The 23,474-nt window shown below is 31.2% G+C and overlaps 3 protein-coding genes across 5 annotated transcripts; 2 read left to right on the top strand and 1 right to left on the bottom strand.

Annotated features, from left to right (window-relative positions):
• Window positions 1–1,752: 1,752 nt before the first annotated feature.
• Window positions 1,753–4,381, top strand: LOC101251531 (uncharacterized). Its single transcript, XM_004249625.5, has 2 exons — window positions 1,753–2,484; window positions 3,813–4,381. The coding sequence occupies exons 1-2, from the start codon at window positions 2,111–2,113 to the stop codon at window positions 4,048–4,050; spliced, it is 612 nt and encodes a 203-aa protein (XP_004249673.1). The 5' UTR covers window positions 1,753–2,110; the 3' UTR covers window positions 4,051–4,381.
• A 791-nt stretch (window positions 4,382–5,172) lies between these two features.
• LOC101257419 (phosphatidylinositol:ceramide inositolphosphotransferase 1) lies at window positions 5,173–8,553 on the bottom strand. 3 transcript variants are annotated; one of them, XM_004249557.5, is made up of 11 exons: window positions 8,277–8,553; window positions 8,104–8,193; window positions 7,373–7,459; window positions 7,201–7,269; window positions 6,949–7,029; window positions 6,615–6,686; window positions 6,450–6,510; window positions 6,262–6,364; window positions 5,870–5,965; window positions 5,726–5,772; window positions 5,173–5,594 (listed from the first exon to the last, which is right to left on the bottom strand). In XM_004249557.5, exons 1-11 carry the CDS (start codon window positions 8,307–8,309, stop codon window positions 5,452–5,454), a joined length of 882 nt encoding a protein of 293 aa, XP_004249605.1. In that variant the 5' UTR covers window positions 8,310–8,553; the 3' UTR covers window positions 5,173–5,451. The 3 variants fall into 3 exon arrangements, with proteins under 3 accessions (XP_004249605.1, XP_019071711.1, XP_025883497.1); XM_019216166.3 differs by having other exon boundaries at window positions 7,201–7,459; window positions 8,118–8,193; window positions 8,277–8,417; XM_026027712.2 differs by lacking the exon at window positions 8,277–8,553 and having other exon boundaries at window positions 7,201–7,459; window positions 8,000–8,139.
• Window positions 8,554–17,298: 8,745 nt separating this feature from the next.
• On the top strand, window positions 17,299–18,877 carry LOC101264079 (universal stress protein PHOS32). The gene is made up of 4 exons (XM_004249792.5): window positions 17,299–17,548; window positions 18,000–18,112; window positions 18,249–18,367; window positions 18,640–18,877. The coding sequence occupies exons 1-4, from the start codon at window positions 17,371–17,373 to the stop codon at window positions 18,728–18,730; spliced, it is 501 nt and encodes a 166-aa protein (XP_004249840.1). The 5' UTR covers window positions 17,299–17,370; the 3' UTR covers window positions 18,731–18,877.
• Window positions 18,878–23,474: the final 4,597 nt, after the last annotated feature.

The raw sequence follows: 23,474 nt of genomic DNA, 5'->3' as shown, positions 1-23,474 counted from the left end.
TATTAAAGATAAATGGATAAAAATATTTTTTAAAAAGTAAAATTATATAGAAAAAATCTCATTATGACTAAATTCTGGCCAAAATGATTTCTTCTTTAAAAAAAAATCTTGTATTTTTCAAAAAAAAATATAATTAAAGAATAAAACATGAAAGGTCGATGGTTGGCGATAAATTATGATTGTCATCACTCACCTCCAACTCCAATAATAGATATAGTTTTTTTTAAAAAAAAAAGAGGAAAAGAAAAATAACAAGAAAAAAAGTACATTATTTAATTTGCCTGCTTGAATTTAATCTTATCACAACAACCATTCCGTGTGTAAATGGTATAAAAATGGAAAACCACAAAACACATCATTAATTTTATTTTAAATTCTATATTTTCTGTGTGTTTTTTCAAGCACCAAAAATATTTTCTGCTGAAATGAAAGTAATATCTTGCGGTCGGTAAGGAAAATGTTTTCGAAAAATAATTTAAAAAAAATATATATGAGAATGAATTTACTTGCTTATTTTTTAGTGTCTGGTATGTAATTAAAAATATATTATCTCGATAATATTTGTACAATGTTGCAAAATATTATAAGATGGGTTGGGAGTGGGGTGACGGTGTGGAATGAAGTGGGCGTTGTATGTGTTGGGTGCACCAAGAAGAGGAGACAATGAACTTGAAATATCATTTATGAAATTAATTTTTTAAACTAAAAGCTATTTTTCTCAATTTTTACGGTATATTTTTTCGAAAAAAATATTTTATAAAACATTTTGATCCACCAAACATGGAAAAAATAAAAAAATATTTTGACCACTAGGTCATACCTTCACACCCTTGGGTATGACTTAATAGTCGGAAATTGAGTTAAAAATCATAAGATCTTTGTTTAAATTTCATCATGGACAAAAATACATAGTGATTTCTTTTCATTTGTCCTAAATTTGATGGACCAAACTAATTATTTGATATCTATTGTTGATGAAAGATAACAAATATCTCATGAAATAGTCAAAATATGCGAAAATTGACTTGAACATAACAGCTACTCAATGCGTTTCCATAAGTAAAATCTGAAAAATAAAATAAAATATCCACAAACTTTATCTCTATTTTCAAAACTACAAAAATAATTCTCAATAAATCCTTACACGCTATTTTTTATAAAAATTAAATGAAGTACTTTTTCTTCGCTAGCTAAACTTCATTCAATCCAAACCTAAGAATTGTCACGAGAACAATTGGTAACAAGCCAATGCTATTTATTCCTTACTGAAATAGGGAGGCAACATTGTTATTTTGACCTACAAATACTATCTTAAAATAAATTGAAACTTTTTAACTATGAATACATTTCTTGATTTAGATGCACTAGTTAATGTTAAAACAGTTTTTCATTGTATATAGAATAGGGAAACAAGAAGGAAAAAGAATTGAGGAAAATGAAATAAGTTATTTCAGAAATTGCTATTCCATTTTTCATATGAAATAAGTTATTTGATAATTTTACGAAACTAGCCCATACCTATAATACTGTGGTTATGTCCATTGAATACTCACGTTTCAGTAAGAATGTGAACTCAAAAAGTCATATTTTGGTAAGACTTACTTTGTCAGTTTCAGAATATCGACTCATGTGACCAAGTTTCAGATTTCAGTATTTTTTTTTAAATAAAAATAAAAAAACTTATTGTTGATTTCAGAAAAAATAACTTGTTCCCAATCAAATATATATGTATTTTAAACTCCACCAACTACTGTATAATCACACATCATATCTCACTATCCTCTCTGGGGTTAGGGCCCCTGTCTCACTGCTATTAGAACAGAACCATGACCCTTTCGCTTTTTGCGTTATTTCTTCGTTTCCCTCTCTCTTTGCACTTTTTACTAAACTCTCTCTATTCTTCTCTCTGTTTTGTTTTTTTTATACTGAATTTAAGATGTTTTGAGTTAATAAATCACCAAATTCATCACCCCACTTCGTTAAATTCTTCATATCTATAGATGCAGTAGCTTCAACTCATGCAGTGTATCATAAAAATCAAATCTTTCAAGTTCCAAGACTTAAGCTTTTTCAAATGGATTAATGAATTTTCTGTTTCTGGGTCATTGAAATGGAAAGATTAGAGGTACCCCAGGTGGAGTTAGACTGCTCCGGTAACAGTCTCCGGAGCTCCGTTAGTGTCAGTTTTTCCGATGCCGACAAGGGTTCTTGTTATTCTCAGTTTTGTTCCACTGCTGATGGAGATGATTATAGCTGTCCACGTGGCAGTGAGTCTGCTGATTCAATTGGTATAGAAATTGGAAATGATGAAAGCAAGGGGTATTTAGGGGAAACTGAAAGAGATTGTAGGATTTGTCACTTGGGTTTGGTGAGCTGTGGAAATGAGTATGGGGTTGCTATTGAATTGGGATGTTCATGTAAAGATGATTTGGCTGCTGCACATAAGCATTGTGCTGAAACATGGTTCAAAATCAAGGGAAATAAGTAAGTAAAAACCAAATCTTGAATTTTTGTTGTTGTTGATTTGGTGAATATTGAACTTACGATGCCTATATAATCAATGTGACCTTTTAAGATGATTTTTTTAAAAAAAATTCATCCCCATCTCGTAAACATATAATGGAGCTCGATTAAATCTGGATTCATGTCAGGAAGTCCTCCCTGAGACCTTTGGTTAAGTAGGAAGAAATGTTCTGCATATTAGATGTGATGATTGACATCTCAACATGATGTTTTTGGGCTTATGTTATGTCCAAGATTCTTTCACTTTATTAATCTTTGCAATGATATGGTTTGATGATTCTTGTGTTGGAAGTGTGTGCTTTTGATGTCAGTAAATGATCTGTAACGTTGGAAGGGTCAAGTGAGTGCTTTCGATAATCAGTGAATGTTCTGTAAGAATAATGTTTTTTTTCCCTTTCTGTTATGTCTTGTTCTTGTTGGGAAATAGATTCATGATATATTTAATGGAAAAAGAGACAAAAGTTAATTATAGAAGCTAGATGGAATAAAATGAAAAGCAAAAAGAGTAAAGCAAGGACAGGTATAATTCAGATTTGTAAGTACATTGTTGATTCTTCTTACTATGGTCTTTTATAAGCTTTTGCTCTTTAGTTTCTATTTCCTTACTGAAATTTAACACATACATTTTTTTTTATCAAACTGGAGATTGTTCTTTAGGAAGGAAGTCTTCATTTTCATTTTTCGCGTCTGTCTTCACATGCTACTTATCCCCCAAGTCCTAAAACATACATTTTTTTTATCAAACTGGAGATTGTTCTTGAGGAAGGAAGTCTTCATTATCATTTTCCGCGTCTGTCTTCACATGCTCTACTTATTCCCCAAGTCCTAAAACATTCATGGTCATCAATGGATCCAAAGAATTACTAGCAAATGTTAAGACCACATCTCTTACTTTGGATCTTCCTCCTTCCATAAATGGAGGTATTCCTTTTCTCTAACCTAACATCTTCTGCCATAACTTCTTCATTATTACTATAATTGCTAATTCGTTACGTTTTTTATAATACATTCTGGCCAGTGATTGCTGTTCAGTATGATTACAATTGATAGTTGAGGTGATGTATCATCTTCTTTCTTCGACATCCTAGTTTCTCAACTCCAGCTCTTATGATGATTGTTTGACAAGGGAGATAGTCGTCTTCCTACAAAAATGTTAAATTGTAATGACTTTTTTGCAGCTCAATACACCTCTATATTGTGGATGGTTATGAGCTTTTTTGCACTGTTTTTTTTTTGTAATCTTCTTTGGTTCTTTTTAGCCATATAATCATTTGAAGTTATTTTTCCAGGAATTGTGAAATCTGCAATTCAATTGCACGCAATGTTGTTGGGCCAACTGACATTGAATCAGCACAACAAACTACTGAAATAAATGATTTAGCTACATATGTAGTCCCTTCACAAGTATCTTCCTCTTCAGAGAGGCGAACTTGTTTGAATGGTCATCGATTCTTGAATTTCCTTTTAGCCTGTATGGTATTTGCCTTTGTCATCTCTTGGCTCTTCCACTTTAATATCCCCTCATAGTACAGTGAAGAGTTCATGTACCATGTGTAAAAGCTCTCAGATGTTAAAAAGAAATATTTACACATTCTTTTCCGACTAGCTCTGCAGGGCACCTCGAGACTTATCATAACTGGGATTGGCTATAGAAGTTGAGATGTCTTCTCCACCAAGAAAACCGGAGAAATATCCAACATTTGAAAGATAAGTCTCCATTTTCAAGGATTTTGTGTAAATGTTTTACCTAATGTGGAGGTTGATAAGTTAGAAATCAGATTACATGATACGATATTTGGAGTTGTAAATTGTCAAAAAGTTTTTGTTGATAAATATATGGAACATGTCTTCTTACAAATCCACATTATTATTCACTGTGTAAACAATACCCACATTATAATCCCCATATAACTAGTAAGTGAAACAAACGATCCCAAAATGTAGTTTCACATTGGAATGAACGATGCAAGGCAGACATGGGCTATCACGTGTCAAGAATTCAAGCATTGCAACAACCAAACACTGCTAGAAGTTTCATGTGCTGTTAGTTGCAGTCTCCATGTTTTCAAGTAAAGCCTTTCAGCAAAGAGGTAATAGGCCATCCATATTGGATCTACTGACCCCATGCCACTGTTGCATGAAGGAACATTACATGCTCTTTACATTAACTGTAAGATTAAGGATCTGTCCCAGTCACTTTTGCTGGTCATTAGTCATCTGTGCTAAATCTCAAGTCAGAGAGAGCACTTCATTTTCATCCATTTTTCGCATATGACAGTACCATTCAGGTCAGCATGCGCGAGTGACTAACTTACCTAACATCTACTACATTCTACCAGTACAAGTACCAGTAACTTTATCCACCAACTTGTGAAAATAAAAATTTCTCTAAGACTTGACATATGTGAAGGATTTACTAGTGTTGTCACTCCAACTAATCAATGGCTAGACTCAAAGTATGAAAAATTAAAAGCCAGAAATTCGGGAGTACAAAACAACAATATTATCCAATGTAGGGGGGTTTGGAGGGGTAATGCGTATGAAACCTTACCCCTACCTTGTGGAGGTAGAGAGGTTACTTTTGATACACCCTCGGCTGAAGGAGGGATGCAACACAAGAACTTTGGGAGTACAAAATTAAAAAGATAATTTATCAGCTGAAGATGGAATCCATCATACATTCGATAATTTTAAACCAAAGGTAACATGGATACATGAACAACATTGACATTCAATTTGGTATTCTACGTTATAAACCAAAACTAGTGAACCTGGAGAACATTTGTCAAACCAACCTTGTAATGATATTGAACGGAAGTCTTCGGTTAGTTGCATTCCATATATTGTCTTTACACCATTCATCATTGCTCCAAGATGAACTGTGCTCCCATCTTCAATGATCTTTTCATAAATTTGGGTTATGCACATCTATACACAATTCGGAACGCTTCTCCATACCCATTCTGCAGGATCTCCAGAATTTGCATTCAGAAATTTGTGATTCTCTTCCTTAGCCTTGCTATCTTTGCTCAGTGGTAGAATCAACACTGCACTAGTACGGTCAGGCAGTTCTGGAAGAAAGTACTCAGTGGTTCAGCAAAATATTTATCCTTCCCTTCTAAGCAAAAAGAAACAAGAAAGGGGCAGAAGGAGGAAGTAGTCAAGATTAAATTCATTCAATGTGAGGATTAGGATGTTAAACCTGCCAACTGTTTGTCAACAAAGAACACTACTAGATTAACAGTGTACCTGTAACAAAGTTATAGGGGGCTCAATCAAGTCAGACAACTATTATTAGCAAACAAAAATTATAACGCAGATTTGTCAAGCTGAGAATTCCACTCACCATGCCACAACAACGTCCACTGTGTAATGTTTGCGAGATGCAACAATCAAGAAGCTCTGAGCAATAACAGCTAACCAAGCACACAGTTTTATATATCTGCAGAATCAAATTCAGCAATCACTAACAACTTGTGGCTGTCGTAAAAACACTTAACTCAAGCCTTCTTCATTTTTAGGGTATCCATTTTAAATTACAGAAAACCAAACCACAACATGTATGCCTCAGTCCCTAGCTAGTTCAGCAAGTTATTGAAAACACAAAAACATAAAAATGGAGTGAAGGAAATGAAGAAATTATAGAGTGTCCGGATTCACAGGAAACAGAACTCTTAGCTGAATATCAGACTGTTTCACCAAAACTTAATATTTAGAGTATACAACTGCATATACTACCTTCTTGCCCCGTATTTATGATATGTCCGCACAAAGATTAGAGAGAATATCATATGAGATGAAAATATCAGATCACCACAACCGTAAAGCATGCCCCTAGGAACTGCACATTTATAGACACAACATAAGTTGCATTGTAACGAGAACAACTCACTAAATACAGTGAGAGAAGGCAAAATATATCTCACAATTAATCAATAGAACTTCTAAAACACTATTTGGAGGAGGCAATGTGGCAAGCTTTGATCCCTGCAATATCAGAAGATAGACAGTTCACGTAACACACAGCACATAGGCAACAGAGAAGTGCAAACTGGCACATCAATTATCAACCGAATGAGACAAGTCTTTACCTCACGACAGTGATAATTTGGACCAGGAAGTTGTGTAGAGTAGAATGTGATGATCCGAAGGAACTGACAAGCCTGTAGTAAACAGTCATTCAACAACTTAGCAGATCATATTGGATATTATGACTTCTCTCTAAATGTTGTGTAGCCCTACGGAGAAATAATGAAGCATTCAGGAAGAGAATAAAGTTATCTTTGCCAACATTTAAACTGAATGTAGAAATGATGAGATTCCATCGAGACTTCTCTTCTTTTTTTCTTTGATAAGTAGAAACTAATTGGGACTTTCACATATGAAACAACACAAGAACGACCCTCAAGAGAACTGGTCACTTACAGCTAAGAAAGCCAAGACCCTGCACCATATCAGAACTGTATAGATCTTTTTGATCTTGAAAATGAAAGGATGGAATGTCCACTGCGGAATAACATGAGTTATAACAAGATAATATAATATCAAAACCTAAATGTCAAATAAACTGAAAATTCCAATAGACTAAAAGCTCCAAAATCAGTTGGAAGTTATGGAAATATTCCACAGCAGGAATCAACATTAGTTGGTGACTGAAAATTACCAAAATCAACTCACCAAGACAAAAGACAGAAAGAGGGTGGTGAATACAGTTTCACTTATATAACCTTTATCTTGCCCAAGCTCCTGGAGTTTTCGTTTAAAAGAACAAGAAAGAAAAAAGAAGAATATGAGTGAGCATCTCCCTAGAGAGGGGAGATAAAGAGAACCAACAACCAATAAAACCAACCGGAAGAAGAAAGAAGCCGACATCCTGAAGAGTACGTCCAGGCCGATGTATGTAGTGAACCCCTCGAGCAGCGAATCCATGTATGTACTGACAATAGGTGAGACATTTTACAACTTGGTAGATCTAATAAGCACTATGATCGTGAAAACAACTAAAGGGAAATGATGTATCAAATATGACAATGACAACAACAGCAAATTATGTAAAAAGAACACAAATAAATTGCATCATTCAACAAGAGTTGAAAGAAAATGCAAAATTCGATTGCTCAAACTTCCACTTCTCCTCCCTGCCCCAAGACACAATAAAGAAAACAGAAAGTACCAAATAAAGAAACTGTCGACTAGACAAATATTCAGATTTTTTAAAAAATTATTAAGTTTAAACCTGAACTTGTATATTTCTTTAAAGAAAAAAAGCCATAATTTTGCACATAAGTTTCAAAATTTAATCAAGTCACAGACTATGATCAAGGACTCTTAACATCATCAACTAAAAGCAACTACACAAAATAGTCTCTCAGCTTCTATACTCGCAGAAATATTATGCCACAAATTTTTCTGTGTCAAGTCAAAATACGTCACATGAATTGAAATAGAGTGAGTAATTCTTTTCCGTGTCACAAACCTTACACACAACAAAAGCTACACTACCAAACTGCCTCTATCTCAGATACATGAATCATCGAATATTCATTCCACGCCCCAAACTCAGAAAATAAAAGGTTGAACCTGAAATATCAAACCTCCAAGAATATACTTCCATTTCTCTGAAAGAAGATTGATTTCTATTCCACTCTCCGTACAAATCCTCTTCCATATCTAACAACACCACAAAAAATCAAGAGCAAGAAAGTAAAAAAGGAGTTGTAAACTTGCATAAAGTGAATAAATAAAAAACAAACCTTTGAAGCCTCTCGACCAATGTAAAACGACATCGTTGTGACCCGTTAACTGCGATTACACTCGTCGTTATTGTAAAATTGAATTTATCTTAAGCTTTAATTGAGCTTGTCTCACTATTTTCAAACAGATTGAAAGTGGAGTTTTCTCCTCCATATATATATATACTTGTACATGGAGAAAATCACTTTTGATTATATTACTCTAAATAAACGCGAGTTGGACGCGGAGCGGCAGTTGAAAGAGAAGAGGGACGGACAACTTTTAAAAGAGAAAAATGCTAGTTTAAGACCTTGAGTTATTCATATATTGTGATTATTTCATCAACCACATTAATTTATTTTTTTTGTATATCTTATTCGTATATTAAACTTTTAAGTGTTCACAAATGGCATAACTTGTGCCACTGACTTTATGTTTAGAGACGTAATTTTAACTTGTATTTTGAACTTAATTTTTTTTTCCCTTCGGACGTTACATGTGCTAATGCACTTGTGCCTTTGAGCATATATTTTGCCTTGGTATAATATGTAGACGTAATATATAAATATGTTATTTTTACTTGATCTTATTTATATTTATATCCTTCAGTTTTGGATGTGCACAAATAAATATTTAAATTTGTATAAAATTGAATAAATAGACACACACACATTCTACGTGGCATCCTATATAGCCATCTGAGTCTTACATGTATTATGTCGTGTAAGACTCATGTGTCTACTTGTTCAATTTTATATAAGTTTAAATACCTACTTGTGCACACTCAACGCTGAAGGGGAAAAAAAATGTTTAAGGCATAATAACATGAATATGCCCTTCAACTGACATTTACGCCCTCCAAAATGTGCACAAATGGACACTTAACAATTAAAAAGTTAAATAAGTAAGCCCAATTACTTAAGTCAAATGACTTCCTTATCACAGGGAATCAGTATTTTTTGGAAATGTCTTGTTGTTCCTTAATGTTGCAATGATTGTTTGTATTTCTTGACCTTTCTGGAGATTCATATGTGGTTGAGCGATGACAATATGAGAAGAAAAAGTGTAGCTTCTGTTTTCCGTATAACATTTAGAGGTTTTCGTGTAAGCAAGCAACCTATTCTATTGAAAATGCAATAAGTCCGCTAAACAAGTATTTGAGCATCTGTTCTTCGTATTGTTTACTACCCCTCTCTAGTTATTTCAAATGCACGTTTCTATCATTTTTAATGGCCAGTGTGGGCCTTGAAAATTGTGTTGCATGTTTTGTACCTCATTGCATCTGTTCAATTTTCTTTCCTTTTTTCCAATTCAACTTCAGATTTCCTCTCTCCTAAGCTATAATTATGTACAACACCTTTTAGGACATTCACTAAGACCATGAGTGAGAGTGACCAAATGAGGAAAGCTTGGCACAGGATCTAAAGACTGCTATTAAAGAGGAGAACTACGAGCAGCAAAGATTAGGGAGAAGGATAGTAAGGCCTCTGTACTAGTGCCCGCTATTAAAACTCTTTCAGACATGGAAACTTAGTTGCAATGCAAACCCTTTGGTCAAAAGGTTTGTGTCGTGCACCCTGGTGTTAGCGGCATAACTAGGTATGGGGAGCTGGGCAGAATACGATTTCCCACTTGATATCGAGATCACATGCATTGAGATGGTCAAAACTAAAGGCAGCAGCTGGGGAAAACAAAAGACCTACGAGCGTGTTGGTTCTAGGAGTTGAGCCCATTGACATGGACGTGCATGATGCTTACTTTGTTCCTTGCTTGCCAGCATTCCCACTTTTCTTTTTTCTACTTTACTCAATTTAAATATATATTCCTCGTTCTTACTTATATGTTATCATAATTAAATTAATGATTGAATATCTATTAATCATATATTCTTTTTGGTCAAATTCGTGTTTTTAAGGTTAATACTTCTCCATTCATGCATTTTTAAACGTCACGTTCTGCTTTTCAAAATTAAATTTGACTAATTTATAAAGTTAAATTAAATTATATTAGTTCGATATTTTATTCAAAAAGTTTAGATATCCAAAAACTATATGAAAAGTATTAGAAATTGCAGTTTTTTGCATATCAAGATATGATGAAAAAATTTAAAATAAAACGTTAGTCAAATTCTTATACTTTGACTCTAAAAAAAACCTTGGCAATTGAAAGTGGACGGAGGAGTAACTCTCAAAGGGTAAAATAGAAAAAATAGTGCTATTTATGTATTGATTTTATAAGAGCAAATATTTAAAAGGAAAACTTTCACATATAACCACTTAAAAATAATTAATTACTCTCTATAGCTATAGTTTGATAATTCCAATTTGTAGCTACATGTTATTTCGAGGAGAGAGGCGAGCAGACTGGGAGAGAGGAGAGAGGCGAGAGAGAGGGGGAGAAGAGTGGGAGAAAGGTGAATTGTATATGTATATTGGTTAGATAATTGTATATTAAACATATGTAATTGTATAAATGGCAAGATAGATTGGGAGAGGGAGGAGAGAGGCGAGAGAGACTGGGAGACAGAGGAGAGAGGCGAGCAAGATCGATAGAGGTGACCGAGATATGGAAGAGAGTGAGAGAGAAGTGAATTGTATATGTAGATAATTGTATATAACTGTATATTATACATATACATTTGTATAAATGGAAAGCGAGATTGGGAGAGGTAGGAGAGAGGCGAGCGAGATTGAGAGAGGGAGGAGAGAGGGCAGAGAGTGGGAGAGAGGTTAATTGTATATGTATATAGGCTAAAATATTGTATATTATACATATTTATTTGTATATCCTGGTGAATTATACATATACAAACATGACTAATTATACAAATCGAAGTCAGCTAGCGTAATTAATGTATAATGTTAGTTGCGAATGGTATTATAACAAACTATAGCTATGATGAGTAATTAAATAGTATAAGTTTGCTTATCCTTGTAATTTTTCCTATTTAAAAACATCTATTTTTATTAAAAATGGCATGTTAGTAGAAGGAGTCGACAACACAAAAATTAAAACGAAAGGAGTACTTAATTACTAATATGGTCCTATTTTTTGACTTCTTTTTCTATATTACTCGATTCATATTCAAATACATATTTAATTACCAGTAGTATAAAATAATGACATTTTTAAATATTTACACTACACTCGTTTAGTCGTTTATTTATTCGTCAAAAATTTATACTACATCAAAATAACTTATCAAAGAGAAACAGTAAAGAAATTAAAATGACTTTAATATCAATTAATTAAAACGACAATAGCTTAATTGCTATTAATATATTTATTTAGAGGTAATTGATATCTTTTTTAAAGTTCTCTGAAACCTAGAATAATATTAAATTTAATGACAATAAACTAATACCAATAATATTTTAACACTCTTTATTATTATTTATATTTATTATCACCAAAAATTATTTTTATTATAATGAAATATGATTTATTAAAGTAAAATACATGTTAATTAATCATATGATTAAGTAAAATAAAAGTTCATAGTCAACAATATAACATGCATACCAAAGATGTTTGTAGTAAAATAAATTATTTTATTTTAAACCATAACTTTTTTTTGCTCTTTTTTAAGTTTGTACACAATCAAAGTGAAACAATACATATATATGTATGTATATCAGAGGTCGAGCTAAAATTAGGAGTTTGAGGATTTCAAATTGATTTGTTTGTGATTTCACATGTTAATATATATATAAAAAATTTAAATCTACGAAAAAAGCTAATGAATTTATCTGAACCTATAAACCCACCTAACTCCGCCACTAATGTATATATATTCAACATGAAGATTTCATTTTCAATTGGATGAAGAAGGAGAAGTGATTTGTGATGTTACGTGGTAACGCGGAATCTACAAAAGGCAAAGTTATAATAGAGGTAAGTTTTCTTTTTCACATTCCATTAATTTGTATCTAAGAATAAAAGGTGGTTCATGCATATAAATTAACAACAGGGAGAAACCTCCAATTATGCGAATATTTTAAAATGATTTGATAGCTACATGTCACATTAATCCAAAGCATTTGTTCTCTTTCATTTTTCCCTTGTTATTTATTTTAATTTTTATATGGTTATGACATGCACAATTATTACACTTACATTATCAACGTAGTTTATTTTTGAGTTAATGGTAAAAGAAAAATATTTAAATTCTAATTTATTTATTTATTTATATAAGTTTTATCTTTTAATTATTCATTGTTTTGTTTACCTATTTAAAGTATTATTACTTTTTTTTATAAGTTTCATATCTCAACTATCACTTCCTTTGTATTAACACTCATATTTTGATGCTTAGTTAACCTACCCACCCCGTTGATGATTTTAAGAACAAATATTTGATAAACTCAGCACTGAGGTTTGTTTTAATACAAAGGGAGCAACAGTTACGGTATGTAAAAAGAACAATAGATAGTTAAAGTTTGAAAAGAAAAACATGATAATTTGATATGTTATTTTTTAGCTAATTAAGTATTGTCTGGTCCCAATTTTTATGGCATAGTTCAATTATCAAAATTCAAACAGTTAAATTTTGACAATAAATTTAGACATGAGATATATAAATTTTTAAAATAAAACTTATACATTTATAAATTACCTAAAAGGTATTACAAATATCATAAATCATTTGACGATTCAAAACTTCTTTTAAATCCTAAAATTCAAAAAGTATCACCTAAGAAAGAAAACAAATGTTTTACACATGGTCAATACGTAGTTTCTATATATTCCATCCTTTTATTATATCTTCTCAAATACACGTCAAAGAAGATTCCATTTCTCAAAACTCCTCCCTATAAATACATACCCCACTCCTCAACACTCTAAATAAGCAAGCAACTCATTGCATCACATTTGATTTTCTCTCTAAAATATTTATCTTATTCTAAATCAAATTAAGTGTACTACAAAAGAAAAATGTCTTTAGTACCTCTATTTAACGGTCGCAAAAACCATTCACGGTGCGTACAAAATTCTCCGCCAACAACAACAATTACACCTCAATCCCAAAAGAATCATAATCGTTCTGATTCTTACGATCCAACAACAACAATAATGCATCAATATAAACCAAATCGAGGTAATGAGAAAGATCTTTATAATTATCCACCACCAACAAGAAATCAAGATCTACACAATCTTTTTAATCAACTAGCAACAACAAAATTCACACATCAATTCCAAACAAGTCGAGGTCAGAAGGATCCTTATGATCCCTCTCATAAATTTTATCTCGAAACCCCTCGATCTCTCATAGCACCATCACTATCATTTCCACATGTTACTCCATTTTTAGCTCAATTTGAGTGTAATGTAACCCCAGAGGCATATGTTTTTAGAGCCAATAATTTGCATGGATATAAGAAAGAAGAAGTGAAGGTACAAGTAGAAGATGATAGAATCTTAAAGATTAGTGGGGAGAAAAAAATAGTAGAAAAAGAATATGACAATTGGCATCATTTTCAGAAAAAAGTTGGCAAGTTTTCAACTGTTTTTAATTTGCCTGAGGATGCTGGGGTTGATAAAGTGATATCAACAATGGAGAAGGAAGTGCTTATTGTCACTATTCCTAAGAAGGGAGCGGTCAAGAAATCACACGTTAGAACAGTTCGAATATTCTAATATAGATATATTTATATTTCGTGTCAAGAGGGTATACATCACTTTTTATTTATATAAGACTAAAATAAGGAGGAAGTGCAAGGTTAATGGAGTCGATATTTTAGTATGCTTGTGTAAAAATAAAAGAAAGTGCAAGGTTGTGATATTTTATTTATATAGGACTTGGACTGATCTATATTCTCCAACCTTTTTCGATTACTCTTGCCAGCGCATTTCAAGTAGTAATAAGTTTGAATTCATGATTGAGAAAAAAATCTTTCAAGCATTTTAGCTGAATCTATTATAGGGTAGGCTCTTTGGATATATTGTCTCAAGGCGATGAAAGTTCACATATTTTGAATTTCTTTGACTTCAATTTAATCTAGTACAAAGTCAGTAGAACTAGGGCTTTCGAGTTGAAATTTCCAACTATAAACAACTGTAGCGAAATCACCACCATACTCGATTTCTATTGCGACAATGGGAGATATCGTAAGAGAGTCAACATCATGATTAGAGTCAATTCGGATAACAGGAAGAATTCAATCACCTTCTTCCTGATCTTATTGGCCCTACAACGGGTCTAATTAAGAGCAGGAAAGTTTCAACTCTCCAATTTTCCAGCGTGAGAGGTGAACTTATCATTTATTGCTCCTTTCGAATTAGTTGAAAAAGTATTCTAATGTCACTTAGGAAAAGTATATAGGGAAGTATGCCTGAGTCTTCTATAATAAGTAGTTGGAATTCGGTCTAGCTAGGATAGAGCCATCCTAAAGAGACTTTCTTCTATTCTAGGTTTTCACAAAGCAGTATTAGGAGAACACATTTCTCCTATATATAATCAAGTCTTTGATTTAAATCAATCAATCCTCAATCTGGACTCAATGACCGGAATGAATGACTTTCTTCTATCTCCTTATGGATCCAACTATTAGGTTCGTGGGTTTGTGGTTTCACTCCAAACTTCATACATAGAGCAAGACAATTAATCATGCAAAATACTGAAAATATTAATGTATTTTTCTGATGTTATTATATTGGGTTTAATTAAATTTGATTTCGCGTTAGAAAATTTCAAATTAAAAGTAAAACATTCACTAACAAATGACTACATATATAAGAGTATTTATTACTCGACAACAACTTTTATATTTTTTTTCATTTTGCCTAATTCATGAAGTTCAAAATAAAACATTTTGAACATATATATATCGAAATGAAAACCTCATAGAGTACGAGAATCAAAATTACAAATCATAACAAATATCGGGATCTTCCAGGCCGTTGTACATATAAACATCAAGAAGTACATGATCAGATATAGTCTATAGTGCAAGAATAGAATGACGTTAATTTAGTGTCTGGTTAAGTGTGGAACAAGTTACCAAAGTAAAGATATTCCCTAAATCTAAACATTCTGCCAAATATTATTATTCTAGAAGGTTTTATTACATTAATAAGGTAATTCAGTAAATATTAATTATTTTTATCCTATTTATATTAGTATATATAATATTCTAACAAATTAAATACTCGTTGAACCAGGTATCTTCGGCCCCTAGGCTTGTATAAGAATAAATAATATAATACACTCGGATCAAATACTTCATACATTTATTATTAATTATTCAATCTAAATTTTGCACGGGCTTTAAAATATGTTTAATTTTTTGGATATAAATTTAATGATTAAGTAATTAATATTTAAAACAAAATATGAAGAAAAAGATCTTTAAATACACTTTTAATATAGTGAATACGTAAAATAAATTACAAGCATAATAATTAATTAAAATAAAAGTGTACTGTTATAAAGTATTTATATTATAGTGAATGTCTATCATGTGAAGTCCTTTTATGATATGGTTAAAAGTCTTATTTAGGGACCAAGTTAGATTTTCCCTATAAATAGAGGCTCCTCTTCATTAATAATAACTCTTCTCTTCTCTCTAATTTCTTCTTCTTATTTACGCTTCGGGGCTCGTTTGACCTTGAAAATGGGTCGGAATGGCCGTAAGGGCCAACCGGATGCAGAGCCAAGGTCTTGACGGACGTCCACAAAAAAAATTGGCATTTTTGACGTTGAAATCCGGATCACCCAAAAAATGGTTTGCTATAGCACACGAAAATCGCAAAATGATAGGTATGCGCTTCGGGGCTCATTTGACCTTGAAAATGGGTCGGAATGCCGATGAGGGCCAACCAGATGCATAGCCAAGGTCTTGACGGACATCCACAATTTTTTTTGACATTTTTGACATCGCAATTCGGATCATCCAAAAAATGGTTTGATATAGCACACGAAAATCGTCGAAATGGGAAGTATGCGCGCTTCGGGGCTCGTTTGACCTTAGAATAGGTGGGAATAGCCGTGAGGGACAACCGAATGCATAGCCAAGGTCTTGACGGATGTCCACAAATCATTTTTGATGTCGTAATTCAGATCACCTGAAAAATGGTTTGCTATGGCACACGAAAATTATCGAAATGGGGGGTATGCGTGCTTCGGGGCTTTTTTGACCTTGAATATGGGTCGGAATGGTCATGAGGGTCAACCAGATGCATAGCCAAGGACTTGACGGATGTCCACAAAAACTTTTGGCATTTTTGACGTCGAAATTCGGATCACCCGAAAAATGGTTTGCTATAGCACATGAAAATTGTCGAAATGGAGGGTATGCGCGCTTCGGGGCTCGTTTAACCTTTAAAATGGGTTGAAATGGCCGTGAGGGACAACCGGATGGATAGCCAAGGTCTTGAAGGACGTCCGCAAAATTTTTTGGCATTTTTGACGTCGCAATCCGGATCACCCCAAAAATGGTTTGCTATAACACACAAAAATCGTCGAAATGGGAGGTATGCGCGCTTCGGGGCTCGTTTAACCTTTAAAATGGGTCAAAATGGCCGTGAGGGAAACCGTATGGATATTCAAGGTCTTGACGAACGTCCACAAATTTTTTTGGCATTTTTGATGTCGCAATCTGGATCACTCAAAAAATGGTTTTCTATAGCACACGAAAATCGTCGAGATGGGGGTATTCATGCTTCAGGGATCGTTTGATCATGAAAATGGTGAGCGAGATGAGATTTGCTATGGAGTGCAATTATGCAAACTTTGCTATAGCATACAAATATGAATTTTATGTTTGCTATTTGTGAAAATTGTCATATCGCAAATTAGAATGTATGTATCATTTGATCTTAAACTAGTGAGATTTAGTTGTATAAAGTATACAATATATATATACACTCGATGCAAATATTTGTGTTGACGTTTTCCATTCTTCTTCTTTTTTTCCCATTTCACCCACAAATCATGAAAATAAAAGTGAAGACCAAAAAACGAAAATAATGGATCAAATTTCTATACTTTTAATCTTCCATTATTCACGTAACACCCCTACTTCAAATCAAAATTAGAGAAAAGAAAATATATACAAAAAAAAAAGACCATTTCCTTGAATTATTTTTTTAGTTTTGACAAGAAAAAAAGAAATGGGGAATAAGGAAAAAACAATTGGTGTGGCAGTGGATTTTTCAAGGAGTAGCAAGGAAGCATTGAAATGGACAGTTGAAAATTTGGCTGAAAAAAGTGACACAGTTTATTTAATTCACATCAAAACTCACACACTCAGTGAGTCCCGTGACCAGCTCTGGGCAAAAACTGGTTCACGTAAGTACCTTCCTTTATTATCAATATAATTTAATCTGTTATATATACGCTAAAGAGGGTCAAGGGTTAAGTTCATCAATTGAATTCCCTTGCCTAAAATTAATAATGTGTTGCACAAATAAAGTAAAAATATTTTTTCTTTTATTTCATATGAAATCTTAGAATTTGAATTTGAATATTAAAAATAATCTTTCCTCATAAGTAGATATCCTAGGGATAGGTGTGATACCCTAATATTTTTCACCTTATCTGAATTTATGACTTCGCCACTAGTTATAATATTTTAGATAACTAGTTTAATTATGTGCTTGTAGTTATATTTAGATTACTTTTTGTTTGTATCATATAGGTGATGTGATGAAGTAAAAAAAAATTATATTGTCAATTGATATTAAATTATTTTTATTTTTGTTTTTTCACTTTATGATGCGATTTTAATTTATTTTGTTAGCTCTAATTCCATGGGTGGAGTTTAGAGATCCAGAAGTGATGAAGTATTATGATATCAAAAAGACTGATGTCCAAGTTGTTGATTTACTTGATGCAGCTACTAAGCAGAAACAGGTACTATTATTTTGCATCTATTAATTAGTTGTCTATTTTTTCTTATAACTCTAATCATATACAGAAGAAATTAATGACAGATAAAATCTCGTATCTAAATAATAAGAATCTCATGCTAATTCGATTTGTCGTACAGATAAACATTGTGGCAAAAGTGTATTGGGGAGATGCAAGAGAGAAAGTATGTGACTCTATTGAAGATCTCAGGTTGGATTCTTTGGTCATGGGTAGCAGAGGCCTAAGTGCTATCCAAAGGTACTTTCTATCATTATTAAGTAATTTCTATAGTAAAATAGTAAAATCTATTACTAATTCTATTTAGCAATAAATTACCAAAAAATTAGAAATTCATAGCAGATCAACTGATTGACTACATGAATTTTCGCCTGAAATTAAAACAAAAATGTTAGTTTCAAGCTACTTGGTGATAAAAAAAAATATGTTATTCCCTATGCATGTTGTTTTTTATATTTATATTCCATATAAGTACTTCATTAACTTTTGGATATTTTTATTTTTTGAAACAGGATAATGTTGGGAAGTGTAACAAATTATGTATTGAACAATGCAGCTTGTCCTGTGACTATAGTTAAGGATCCTGATTTCCACAAGCATTGATCACGACTAATTCCTCCAGCATGTTCATTCAATAAGAATGTTTTTTACACATCTTTTACTATTCGAGATTTAACATCTATACACCCACATACAATATAATATAAAGAACTTTTACATAATCGGAATAATATAATTGCTAACTGGTTATAGCAAGTTATTATAGGTTTACTGATATTGAAATGTAGGGCAGGTAAAATGAACTTCTTAGTAATTAATCCTATGTTGTGTGTGAATTACTTGCAAAATCTATTGTAGTGTCCCAACAATCCTAGCTTATCGAAATCTCACTGGTTTAGGAATTAATTACTTAGATACATATTAATTTATAATATTATGAATCATTACTAGATTCTGGTGCGTCCAGATACACCCAATTACATGTATCTGGGGATAAATGAAGTAAAAATTAGATGTAAATTATTCTTCATACACATAAATGAATTCGTATGTATCTTGGATACAAAGACAAATCTTGTCTGCATCCCTTCTATCTCACTCTCCACTCTCCTATGTATCTAGTATCTAAATATATATATATATATATATATATATATATATATATCCATTGTGACTCACGTGAATATGACTGACCTCTCTCCTATTCTTGCTCGCCTCTCTCCCTATTTCAATGTATCTGATAGCATAAAATATGTTTAGGTTTATCTGGTATGAAATTATGACTTAAAATATAATTATTTTAAATTATAAAAAGAATTAGTAAAAATATCTGTGTAATTAAAAAGTTTCTCTTAAAACTAACACCACCTTTTTGTCAGGGTTTAACCCATTCTGGGCTCAAAGGACATAAAAGCTCAATATTTCAATGTCCAGCCTTATTATAGAAGTGGCCCAATACAATTTAGTTTGCAGTAAAAGCGCTAGCCACGTGATCAAAAAATAGATACCGCGTATATTAAACGAAACTCTCTTTTTATATATATATATATGTGTGAGAAAAACTTAGTGCATCGAATAATCTTCTCACATTTTTTCTTATTTTAAATTGAACAACCGAAATTATGATCTAGACCTTATTAAATGAAATGGACAACTTTATACCTTCCAAGGAAAGCTAAAAAAAAATAAAGTGAAAACCTTATCGTTGGTGGTGTTTTAAAGTGTTAGATGCATGGGGAGATACTATGATTAATAGTATCCCAAAGAAATAAATAGCAGATTAAATATTCAGCTCCCAAAATATACTATAATAATAATATCATTTTCAACAATGGCCCATTTATGGCAATGTTTATTCCTGTGTGAATGTCACCTATATCATTTTCCTCAATACTTCTCTTAGCTTGCCATGTCTATCATAAAAAAAGAAAGAGATATACAATTGAAATATATAAAAAAGAACACATGTTCTCAGTGTTTTAAATTTTAAGTTAGGTGATAATCAACCAATTGAATTATTACAACTTTCATCTTTATAAATGCAATCATATTAAAAAACGCATAAAATTTCAATTTCAGATCATAATTTTATATATTGTGTAATATCAATAACTAAATTGCCATATGAACTAATTCATATTCTCTCTCTATATATATACACACACGTGTCTTTAATTCTAGAGATGAGTCTGCACCCGTTACTAGAAATTATAAGTTTTTTTCAAATAATTTTACATTTAACTTGTTCATTCATGGAGTATTCAGTCACACTATAAGATCGTGCTTATGTACTTATCCTTTATTTTGTACACAATTAAGTTACCTAAAATCCAGTTATACAGCTTATTAATGAGTAAATTAATTATATATCCATTGTTTTCTACTGCAAGTACGAGGAAATAATTTGAAAAAAAGATTGATAGGTAATTTTATTTTGATGGGTCAAAATGTAAATTAAACATGTCAAATTGTTACACACAGTCGATTAACAAAAGCATCTTTAATAATTATTATTATTTTATTTTATTATATAAAAAGATATGAATATAAAAAAAATAAAAAAAAAAAGGTGCCCTAGGATTGGGGGAGCTTGGAGATACGGAGCGGGACCACTGACCAAACTTGACATTCCTGCAACTACAAGTTTCTGCTTTGTGGACGTCTCCACTTGGTATTTATATTGCTTCGACTCAAAATAAGTGTTATTTTAATTTATTATATATTTGTTGAAAAAATTAATAATAAATATGGATAGGTTAGAAGTATCTTTTTAAAATACAATGCTATAATAATAAAAAGAAGAAACTAGTTACTTCTTTTGTTTACTTCTATTAATTGATATTTGGTATCAGACCTAATAAAATAATTTAAGAAATAAGTAATTAATTTTAAGAATAAAACATGAAAAGAAAAATGTCTTTATTTATATGTTAAAAATGATAAGATATAACAAAAAAATATTTATAAAATATAAATAAATAAAAGCGAATGAAAAAAATACTAATCTTTGATGACACTTCGAAAGGAAGACAGATATTTATTTGTTTCATTGTTTGGAAGTATTAAATGGGACCCTTTTAATTTGTGAAGGAAGGGTTCTCATATGACCCAAAAAAAAATAAAAATTAACATCCTTTTTTATCACTTAACCTTAGTGCTGGCTGGTGGCCTTGGATTTGGCTGCATTTCAGTTTTGTTCTCATCTTTGTATATACCTTACTACTAAAGTAATAGAAAATATGAAATTAACCATAAATTTTTTTAGTGATCTCTATCTAGCTAATTCATTGCTAAATCAAATTACATATCATAATTTTTTATTATTTAGCTATAAAATTATATCCATCATTTGTTTGTTAGTAAAGAGTATTATACTCGAAGTTGAAATTGTAATTTCAAAAGGAATTATCTATCAATATTATAATTTTGTAGTGAAGAATTTGAATCTCAATTGATACTCGCTTAAAATAGTTGTAATTTCTTCATCGTTTAATCAGTGATTTGATGGGTTTGAAGTCGAAAAAATTAAGAACATTTCAATAATAAGTATTTTATCGTTTTGTTATGTTAATCCGGCGCGAATACAAATTAATAGAGCAAGAATTAATGACTTGTATCCCTAAACTCCAAATTAGTAGTATTTGTCACCCTAGGCACTCTCCCATACGTAATTCTTTTGTATATTTTAGCTTTCATCATTTGAAAAATAAGCAATTCATTTATTTCTTTGCAACAATTATAACAGAAGTGCTGTCTTCTCAAAAGCATCGTCTCTTCTATTTGTATCGATTGTTGACAAAGATCGAAATAGTTTTTTTTCTATAATTAAAATTTAAGTGTGTAAAATGAAAGTAGACAAAAATAACATTTGATACTTCAAATAGGAAAATAAATTCTCAACATGATAGCATAGTCTAATACTGTAGTGATAAAATTACGATATTCAATATTAACTCTCCCTATACATAGAGAAAGTTAATTTTATGCATCATTCAAAATTTATTTAATTATTTTATAAGATAACCATAGTGAACTTCAATTAATTGAGTAATCTTTTTTTACACGACTCCCTTGACCCAAGTCATCTTAAAAATTCAAAATGAACTTTGAAAGTTGAATATTGTATTAGGCCACTGAAATAAGCAATAATTATGTAAGAGCCCTTGTTCAAGCAAAGGCCATCACAACAACAAATTGATAGTGACATGCCTAATCTATAATCATATATTTATATTTTCTTTATTAAAATTTATGAAATGTTGTTTGATTTATCATTAAATTTAACTAAAAAAGAGAATTGTAAATTGTTGATCTAAAGTAAGTAATAAATATGGTGTTAATATAAATCATCTTATTAAGAATATAATGAATATTTTAAAATTAAATTATTACTAAACAAAAAAGTTGTATTATTTTTTTTAATACAAACTAAAAAGAATTTACTATATGAATTGATTTAAAAGAAAATAGTTAATTTATCATTACATAGATTTGACTTTGATTTGTTATTTAATTACATAATTTAGTTGCTTTATTCCTATTTTTTAGTTGTAATTTTGCCAAGGTAATTCAAACATTATCCAACTAAGAGAAGATCTCAATAAATATCACCAAACTAGAAAAATCTAAAAGCTTAGGTAGTGATATTATAGCTACAAAATTTTCAAAACTTGGTGTGGTTATTTTGTAATTGGCTCGGAGACGGCTTATGAATGCAAAACTTTTGTATAAATAATATTTTGTTTGATAATGAACTGTGAGGTAAAATAATTTACGTATAAAATTAATACAATATTTGATTTGTAATTTTAAAATTTACATAACTAATATACATATGAATAAGCGGGGTGGACACAACTTAAGCTAAATCAAAATTCAAATTTTTTTAATATCTAGATTGTGAATTTTATTTTCATAATTTATGAATTTTACTAAATATCGAATTTCGAGTATTTAAAAATTTCATTTTTCTATACAGTATATTCGGTCTACCTATACTATATGTGTCCATACTAATAAGTACAATTTCCAAATGTTCCAATAGACTAGTACCCAACCTTTCTATCCATTAATTTATACTCTTAAGTCGAATGTAAGAATTTTCTTCTAAATGGAATACATGTATTCTTCTTTACATCTCACTCTCACGTCATGCCATAAGTAAGTAGAACTTAATATATGATATGATAGGTACAATGACCTCAATTCTTATTAATTGTAAAAAGTTGTATAATTTAGAACAAAAATAAATCAAAATCGTTAATACTTATTATTAAAAATATGCGAATCAAAATTTTCAAATTCAATCGGAAGTATCTATAGGCCTACCAAACCATCCATGTGGGTT

Source organism: Solanum lycopersicum, chromosome 10, assembly GCF_036512215.1.
Source record: "Solanum lycopersicum chromosome 10, SLM_r2.1".
In the NCBI taxonomy this organism is placed as follows: domain Eukaryota; kingdom Viridiplantae; phylum Streptophyta; class Magnoliopsida; order Solanales; family Solanaceae; genus Solanum; species Solanum lycopersicum.
Note: the sequence above shows the minus strand (reverse complement) of the source record. Positions and strands in the feature narration are given on the sequence as shown.

Bases quoted from the DNA above. Each gene is read 5' to 3' on its own strand.
- LOC101251531 (XM_004249625.5), top strand. From the start codon at position 2,111: ATGGAAAGATTAGAGGTACCCCAGGTGGAGTTAGACTGCTCCGGTAAC. The intron at 2,485-3,812 runs GTAAGTAAAAAC...TTATTTTTCCAG, and splicing joins TTCAAAATCAAGGGAAATAA to GAATTGTGAAATCTGCAATT.
- LOC101257419 (XM_019216166.3), bottom strand. From the start codon at position 8,191: ATGGAAGAGGATTTGTACGGAGAGTGGAATAGAAATCAATCTTCTTTC. The intron at 7,460-8,117 runs GTTTGATATTTC...ACCTATTGTCAG, and splicing joins ATGGAAGTATATTCTTGGAG to TACATACATGGATTCGCTGC. The intron at 5,966-6,261 runs GTAGTATATGCA...TTGATTCTGCAG, and splicing joins CATAAATACGGGGCAAGAAG to ATATATAAAACTGTGTGCTT.
- LOC101264079 (XM_004249792.5), top strand. From the start codon at position 17,371: ATGGGGAATAAGGAAAAAACAATTGGTGTGGCAGTGGATTTTTCAAGG. The intron at 17,549-17,999 runs GTAAGTACCTTC...TTATTTTGTTAG, and splicing joins CTGGGCAAAAACTGGTTCAC to CTCTAATTCCATGGGTGGAG. The intron at 18,368-18,639 runs GTACTTTCTATC...TTTTTGAAACAG, and splicing joins GGCCTAAGTGCTATCCAAAG to GATAATGTTGGGAAGTGTAA.